The sequence below is a fragment of the Medicago sativa genome, chromosome 1, assembly GCF_051527215.1.
Source record: "Medicago sativa cultivar Bolivia chromosome 1, Bolivia_mono, whole genome shotgun sequence".
In the NCBI taxonomy this organism is placed as follows: Eukaryota; Viridiplantae; Streptophyta; class Magnoliopsida; order Fabales; family Fabaceae; genus Medicago; species Medicago sativa.
This window is the reverse complement of record NC_140749.1, coordinates 90,058,395-90,067,296: the sequence shown is the minus strand read 5'-3', so window position 1 is coordinate 90,067,296 and position 8,902 is coordinate 90,058,395. Positions and strand designations below refer to the sequence as shown.

General features: G+C 35.1%; 1 protein-coding gene across 3 annotated transcripts; it reads right to left on the bottom strand.

Moving 5' to 3' along the window:
* Positions 1-5,181: 5,181 nt before the first annotated feature.
* LOC146958972 (LEAF RUST 10 DISEASE-RESISTANCE LOCUS RECEPTOR-LIKE PROTEIN KINASE-like 2.4) lies at positions 5,182-7,757 on the bottom strand. 3 transcript variants are annotated; one of them, XM_085740471.1, is made up of 3 exons: positions 6,854-7,757; positions 6,695-6,745; positions 5,182-6,480 (listed from the first exon to the last, which is right to left on the bottom strand). In XM_085740471.1, the coding sequence occupies exons 1-3, from the start codon at positions 7,611-7,613 to the stop codon at positions 5,372-5,374; spliced, it is 1,920 nt and encodes a 639-aa protein (XP_085596597.1). In that variant the 5' UTR covers positions 7,614-7,757; the 3' UTR covers positions 5,182-5,371. The 3 variants fall into 3 exon arrangements, with proteins under 3 accessions (XP_085596597.1, XP_085596596.1, XP_085596595.1); XM_085740470.1 differs by having other exon boundaries at positions 5,182-6,483; positions 6,854-7,743; XM_085740469.1 differs by having other exon boundaries at positions 5,182-6,483; positions 6,695-7,743.
* Between the last annotated feature and the right edge of the window lie 1,145 nt (positions 7,758-8,902).

Sequence of the window (8,902 nt, the reverse complement as noted above, 5' to 3'; positions counted from 1 at the left end):
AAAATTTTTTTACAGGGGTTAAACTCAAAAGTTGCCTATATTACAGGGGCTAAAAGCACTGTTTACCCTTTATATTCACATGTTATAAGCACCATTTGTTTAACGGTTTAACGAGATAAAATTTAAATACATACTCCTCCATTTCAAGATAAGTGTCGCTTTAACCAATTGCACAAAAATTAAGGAATAGAATGAAATGATCATTAAACATGACACTTTTACTAAATTGCCCTTACTTTATAAGAAAAAGACAAACTTAAAGTAGCATTGAAAATTGTGTGAGAGAAAAGTTTGAGTATTTATTGAGGGTAAAGTTGGAAGAAAAAAATTAAAGTTGTATTGGAAATGTAAAGTGACATTCATTTTGAAACAATTTTTTTATAGCTAAAGTGACACTCATTTTGAAACGGAGGGAGTAATAAACAACCAAAAGACAGAGACCTTTCATTTAGCGTAACAAAATGTCCCAATCCATCACGGTCTATTCGAAAAGAGAGTCCAATCAAATAATTCATTGATAAATGATAATTTGTTGGAACAAAATGTGTTTAACAATGAACCTTAAAGAGTTTTGATGATAACAAGGTATTAAAAATTGTAAATTGGACTAGCTAATATTTGTTCAAGTGTACAGGACCATAGTTAAAAATGTACATCATATAAAGGTTCTGAAGAACAAAAAGAGAGCTATTGACTAAAGAAAAGGAAGCTTGAAAGCATCTGAAAAGAAGTGCGTCTGAAGTCATAAGTGCTCCTGAAGAATGATGACGTCATCAGAAGCTAAAGATCATCAGAAGCTGAAGGTCATCAGAAGCTGAAAGTCATCAGAAGCTGAAGGTCATCAGAAGTTGAAGGTCAACAGAAGCAGATAGCCTTCAGAAGCGTATAGCCATCAGAAGCAGATAGTTCAGAAGCAACTTCATCAGAAGCTGAAGCTCATCAGAAGCTGATTATCACCACAAGCTGAAGATTCAAAGATCAACACTTCAAAAGCTGTCTATTGGATTCGAAAACACTGCATAAGATTAGTGGATGGTTGCAACGATCATTTTGGTGAAGATTTGAAGGCCTTGGAACCTTATCTTCAAAAAGCGTTGACATTGTACTTTGTACGAACTGTACAACCACCTTCTCCACTATTCTGTTTTGTGTCCACGCTACAGGACAAGAAAACAGCTCCAGAATAACAGCTATGCTTGTAAAGATGTTCCTTCACAATGGGAATGGATTTCAAATTAGTTCTTCATAGGACAACAACCAAATCAGACAAAAGATCATTGGTGAAAGATCAAGCTTCAACAACGACTCTTTGATGTGATGGCAATTTCACAACGTCTCTTTCACACCTCTATATAAAGGAGTGAAGACTTAGAGATTTGGTAATGCTGAACGAAAGACTCACAACATTTTTACAAGTGCCAAACCTCTGCTGAAATTGTTCTGCATTCACTTAGAATTTTTGTGTCTCATAGTTTCATCTTAGAAATTCTTAAGTTATTGAGTCTGTATCTGATTTGTATTGTGAGCACCTCTGATTGTATATCAAGTGTTCAACCTTAAACAATTTTCTGTGTAATTTTGTTTAGTTAGAAGTCTCTTGCAGTTGTGCTTGAGCAGGGAAGTCTCTTGATTGTGTTCTTGAGCATATGAAGACTCTTGCAAAGTGTGCTTGAGCAAATGAAGTCTCTTGCAGGTGTGCTTGAGCAATTGTAATCAGATATTACTCTTGGTGAAATCTCCTTGGAAGTGCAAGGGGGACTGGACTACTTCCGGATTGTGGAAGGAACTAGTATAATTGCTTTGTGTCGTTCTTCTTCTCTCTCTGTTTTATTCCGCTGCATTTAGATTCTGATTTCCACTTCAGAAGCTGTCTCACTTAGCTTCTGACCAGTGTGTTCAGTTTTTAGGAGAAACAAAGAATTTTCCAAAACACAATTCAACCCCCCTTCTTGTGTTTTTTTCACCTTCATAATTAGTGTTTAATTAACAATAGACCATATCTCTGTCCAAAAAAAAAATTTAACAATAGACCATATCTATGGCAATCTATAATTGATTAATTAAACTAACAAAAAGTGCTTCTCCAAGTCTTCCGATTCCTCGCATAGGTTGCAAACAAATGACTTGTTGAACCAATGTCTTTAACACAGGGGCGGACCTGGACTGGGCACACTGTGGCAAGTGCCACACCAGTCCAGGCCGAACTATATATTTTTTTTAATTTTTTAGCTAAATATTATCTTATATAAATTAAATTTTGTCACTTAATCACATCTGTATGGTGGTATCTAGTGGCAAACATGCGCCCCTTTCATCAAGGGAACCTTGGTTCGATTCCTGCAATGCAAGTGTTGAACCGCATCACCTAAAGTAAAATCCATTCATTCCTGCAATGCACATTTTAGTTTCACATTTTAGTATTTTAACTTTTATTTTAACTAATAATACTATAAAAAATGCAAAAAGCAAGTGTTGAACCGCATCACCTAAAGTAAAATCCATTCATATATACCATTAACCTATACAATTGTTTTATGAATATTGTTGTGAGAAATAATATATAACACAACCTGCACAACTCAAAAAAAATATATATAAGACAACCTACAAAAAAAAATTGTGCCACACTGGTTTTGTGAGGCCAGGTCCGCCCCTGCTTTAACAGACAACATTGTTGGTGGACATCTCGGATCACTTAACATTGTTGGTGTCATTAAAGGATCTTCAATTATACGTTTATAGAATCAATTATACACTTTTCTAATTACACCATAAAGTTTTTTAGCTCATAAATGTATTAGTGGGTGATTCATAATGATCTGAAACATTATGAAACTCCAAGTATGTAACATTAAAAAACAGTTTTGATGGTGGGCTGCCTAGACCTAGTTGGATGCTTTTGGGAGCAGCTGTATCTAGGGGTGGAAATGGGCTAGGCCGGGCCGGGCTTTGTAAGGCCTAAGCCTGACCTACTTCAAAAATTATAGGCCTGAGCCTGGCCTATTACCCGTCATAGGCTCATTTTCGAGGCCTGGCCTGACCTTTTTAAAGGTCTGATGAAGCCTGAAAGCCTATTTAAAAGCCTATTTTATACTAAGGTCTGATAACACATGTAAGTCTATTCCTAAATAGGCTAAAACTTATTAAGGCCTAAAGCACACAAATATGTTTGCTACTAAATAATGAATTCTTACGAAGGTCTAATCACACCAATATATCAGCTACTAAATAACCAATCATATAAAGGCTTGTGTTTATGAAGAAAAAAAACTTCAAAAATATCAATAATGGAAGATATATTATATATGAAAAGCTTAATAGGCCGGCCTGATGAGCTTAATAGGCTTTTTTGCAAGCCTTAGCCTGGCCTGTTTAATTAAATAGGCCTTATAAAAAGCTTGAGCCTGGCCTTGTTAATAAACGAGCTGGGCCGAGCTAGGCTTTAAATAGGCTAGGCCGTAGGCCCCTGTCGGACGGCATGGCCTGTTCCCACCCCTAGCTGTATCGTTACAATCACGTATGGCCAAAGTGCTGCAGTGAGGGTGTTGTGTGACTGTGAAAGGGAAGTTAATCTGTCAAAGATATCCACAACTAAACGAGGTTGGACATCTTCCATCTTGAGATGAAACATGAAACATAAGCAGGGTGAAAAGTAATGGTTTGAAAATGAAAAGGTAGGACATTAGTAATTTTATGAATTTTGATCAGGCTAGGAGAGATAATTAAGCCTGAGGAAGGAAGCAATTAATGCATTAATAATGCAAAGCAAGCAAAAAAAATGATTAAGTTCTGTGGTTGTTTCAATCATTGTTGACTTGGAGTTGGAACTGTTCAGTCAAGACTATTGCAACATTACTTCCACAAGGCTGTTGCAATCATCTTGCCTTAATTTTTAGGCAATAGACTTATTTTTTATTGATATTTTACAGACTAAATATGATTAACTGCATTTCTTAATATGCTTAATTTGATGGAGTTTTGCTTCTTGATGGAGTATGAATTTTTTTCATACATAAACAACTGCTTTTTACTGTGCAATTAAGCCTTACTGGATCGCACAATTACACACCAAATATAAGCACTTGTTTGGCTCTAAATGCTCTACACATATGATATGAAAGGTTTTCAGCCTAAACTTTACTCTAAAGTAGTATCTATCATGAATTAAACTTCATCACATGGTTGCACATCAAAGACAATGAGTTGACTCCCGATCTTCACGCCACTTAAACAAAACAATCTATCTATAGTATAGTATAGTATACGCTCACAATTAATTGGGAGAAGAAACTTCCTATCCTCGATTTTTAGCTACATGATAGGATATATAAGACACAATAAACATTTATCATATCACGTGTTTGATGCACACATAATAACAAACAAAATAATATTAATTTATAAAGTATTCGAAATTTAAAGTTAACTGTCTAATTGTTTCTTGACAAGTTGTTACCGTCCAATCCATAGCACGACACCCATATTTGAACTATAGTATTGTTAGTACAATTAGGTCCACACAAAATGGTTATCACAACTGAGTGGTGACTACCGATTACAATGTAGCGAATGACATTAAACAAGTTAAGAAAAACCAATCAAATTATTAGATTCCAATATAGAATTTTGTACAATATTTTAATTTTGTTGTCCTCTCAAATAAGAAAATCTTGGAAGATATCATATCTCTAGCTTTTCTGCCCATAGTTTACGACTGCAAGGCTAAACTAATGGCTTAAGAACTAAAAAAATATTGCCTCAAGTTTTCCATACCAGAAACTAATATATATTAACATGGGAGAAACTACTTATTTTGCAAGTCACTAGTTTTTCAAATGATTCACATTTTGGCAAGTTTAAAATTCGCAAGTTACTTATTTGAAAATAAGAAAATAACTTGCATGCAGTTTTTATATTTACTGTTCTAAACAGCATATCAGTCAATTACCTTGCTTATAAAAATATTCATAGAGCTTGCCCTTGCATATCAGTCAATAACAATAGTTGACCTCTAAAAACCAGACACTCAATGCAAAATGAAATTTTATACTAATTTGCAGAACATCTTTGAGCCATAATTGATATAGAAAATGAGAAGTAAATCAGAAAGGACCATTGTGGATATCTATTAGCTAGTTATGCCAGTTTTCTTGATCAAGGAGCTATATGAGAATTCAGTAGTAGACTCGTCATAATATTTTCTCCATAAAGCATTAGTTGCACAACTAGAAAATCCACATTGAGCAAACTCAACACATAAACCAAAAGAAATGAATCAACCTTACAATTCTATTAGATACATAACGATTTAATTATATGTGAATTATCATGACATTCTTTTCTATCGTTAGCATTTCAATATCCACACAAATTACAATATTTCAGATGATAGATTGATAGGTGATGTTGAAGGAGAAGACAAAAAGGGCTTGGGTGGTATTTCCAGCACTTGAAGGCTCCCTTCCAACATTTCCACTACTTTATGCATTGCTGGTCGATGTGAAGGGTCAGTTTGTATGCACCATAAACTCACCACTGTCATTTTTCTTACCATTTCTTCATCGATTTCATTTTTAATACACCTGAGTCCAAGATCCTGATTCAATTCAAGACGCTTGTAAATCAAGTGAGGAAAATATAACTCGCTAGAACAATCAACTTCAACCTTAATGTTCTTTCTTCGACCAACCATTTCTAAAACCATCATTCCATAACTGTAGACATCTGATTTATGTGACACCCCACCAAAATGTCTGGAGAACAACTCTGGAGCAATATATCCTGGTGTTCCCCTTGCACCAAATATAGATACGATGCTTTCTTTTCGTGGACATACTTTAGAAAGTCCAAAATCTGAAATTTTGGGACAAAAATCATCATCTAGTAATATATTATGAGGTTTTATGTCAAAATGCAAGATTCTAGTGTTACAGCCTCTGTGCAAGTACTCCAATCCACGAGCAACGCCAACTGCAATATCATACAATGTTTTGCAATCCAATTGGCGATCATCCCTCAATGGATTTTTCTCTTCATATATGAACTTCTCAAGAGATCCATTAGGCATGAATTCGTATATCAATGCCTTTTTAGAACCATCCAAACAGAACCCTAAAAGTCTAACAACGTTGACGTGTGAAGTTCTACTGATACTCGCAACTTCATTAATAAAATCTTCGCCATCGCCTTTTGATTCACTTAAAACTTTCACTGCAACAATACGCTCATCATGTAACTTCCCTTTGTATACACTTCCGTACCCTCCCTGACCTAATTTGTTTCTAAAACAGTTGGTCATTTTTGTGACATCAGAATAACTGTACCTTGCAGCTGGAAGAGGTCCATGTTCTTTCAAGAATTCCTCAATAATTTGATGGGTTGAACTCTCCTTCCTGAACAAAAGAAATGCTGGAGGAAAGACCTTTCTCATAATGCAGTAAGCCAACAACATCAGCACTGCAACTCCAATAGCTATCATGGCTGCTGGAGAATTGTAAATTATTTGAAACACAATGTTTAGTGTTAGAAAGTAATGATTGCAACATATATAAACAAAATTTTCATTTTTATGTTAGCCAGACTAAATTTTGGCTTTCTACTACAAAATTCGCATTGTAACATATTGATGAACTTTCACATTCAAGATCAATGAATTTAAAGTCGTGTTCTGAAATTTAGTTAAACAGTGCATTACCTATACCCAGTTTGACATTCCTTGTCAGCCCTTCTTTCTTACTAACCATATCTGCAATTAGAAGAAACAATTCAGATTTGACATATAAAGATAACGTTGTGGTTGTGCAGAGAAAAATCTGATGCAATATGTGTTTCCATGGTGTCTGTTTTAGTATACCATTAGCATTGGCACAATAGAACCTCCCTTTGCTATCAATTTGACACTGTCCACTTTGGTTGAAGTAACAATATGCACATTCCTTGGTTATATGTACTTCAGTTTGGATATCAGCAGTTACAAAAGTAAAAGGGTCATCGCCATCAGCAAAGTCTTTAGACGGAATCTGGACATTTACACAAGATGTAAAAGCACTCCGAGACGCATTATCAGCGTAGCTGTAAGGCTGGTAGTAAAGATAGTGGTGAGGGCACTTTGTATAATTATGCATATATGCTGGAGGGTTGACATGGAGGGTACGGTTGCACATGAACAAGGTTGTGTAAAGTTCCATATGAAAAGAAACAAAGTGAGAGGTGGGTGGAAGAGTGTAATTATATTTGAAAGCATCGCAACTTCTAGATTGCAGCAGTTTGTAGAAGTTATTGTCTCTAAAAATACAAGTAGAAGTAGCATTGCCACCGTGAAACTCAAGAGGAGTTACAGATTTAACCTCAAACTCAAACCATTTCCCTTTATTCTGAAATTGGATCATTTTGGGCTTCATTGGATCACCATCACAGTTATGTATTGACAACAAGCCACAGTCCTGGCGTTCTGTTGTAGTGAAAGGGAAGCTGATTTTGCCAAGATATCCACAACTAAATGAATCTGGACACTCTCCTTGGTATTTAATCTCATCTCCACCCACCAACACAAGTAGCAGCATGAGGCGTGAAAACAAAAGGAACATAAATTCATAATTAACGGAGGCCATCATGATAATGAATCACCTGCTAGCGCATTTGTGAGATAAAAAACATTAATAATATAAGGAGTCTTCGTTCACTCTTCACCATATACACTGCCTGTAATGTATGAGGCCATGAGTTGCTTAGTTGACTTGGAGAATGACTATGGAAGAAGACTTGGCTATTGACTAACTAGTGGCCGGCAATAAAAAACACCAAAAGGAATACTATTGATTACTTTGACCTTGACTTGTATGTAAAAAGACAAATTTTTTTTTTAATGTAAATTTCTTATCCAATGTCCTAAAGAAATACCGACGAAGCCTCTGTGGGGACCATTTAGAAAATATAGTTAGAAAATAAGCTTTATATTGTAGGAGTAATTAGCAAAGTCTTCATTCTTCAACGTTCAACCCCCCATCCCCCAATACACTGCATGTATGATTTAGATGCTTAGCTGACTTGGACACAGCGGCTATGGAAAACTTGGCCTCATGACTAATCAGTCTCCAGGAAAAACAAATAGTGGTGAATGAAGAGGGAAACCTCGTAAAATTTCACTCCTAAAAGTCTCAAATTGCAGTTACAAACAAATAAGCCATTTTCCACACTGCACCAACCAAGCATTCCGCCAACCCGGTGTGCAAGACTTATTCAAAAGGTTTGTTAAAAATTGTTGTCTAGTGCATAAGATAATTAATTATTATTACAATTTTGATGTTTAAATGGAAATGGAAAAAATCTAAAACAAATCGTTTTAAAATTTATTTTATAATAACTCAAATTTAACAGGCAACTTCCACATGCTTTCATATGAATTGTTTTTTCAAACCATAACTACAGATTAAAAGTTTATATATACAAGAAGTTGGGGTGCCTGCATAGTTAATCAAGATTATTCTGATTTGGTGGCACATTAAGCAACATAACTAGTGTATGGAAAGAACACCAACGCGGTATAACGGGTGCTCAGGCACAAGTATTTTAATAGGTTAGTCATGATAAAATTACATTTACATGACCAATAATGAATTGGTCGTAGGTTTGAAATTGATACTAGTGTATGGAAAAAATTTGAATGAGAGGAGAGAATCTACATTATATTTCACATGTATCCCGGCAAATTAATCACCGTATCACCGTTAAACGTCAATAGAAATGGTAAATAAAATTATATTTACATGAAATAAATTAAGAAAAGGAAAATGCTACTTCTCAAGAAAAATAGCTTCAAGAATTTTTCAAGAAATAGTTGGCAAATTTTAATTGGATGATTTATTTGTCCACTTCCTATTTTTCAGCCACACCTCCTTAAATT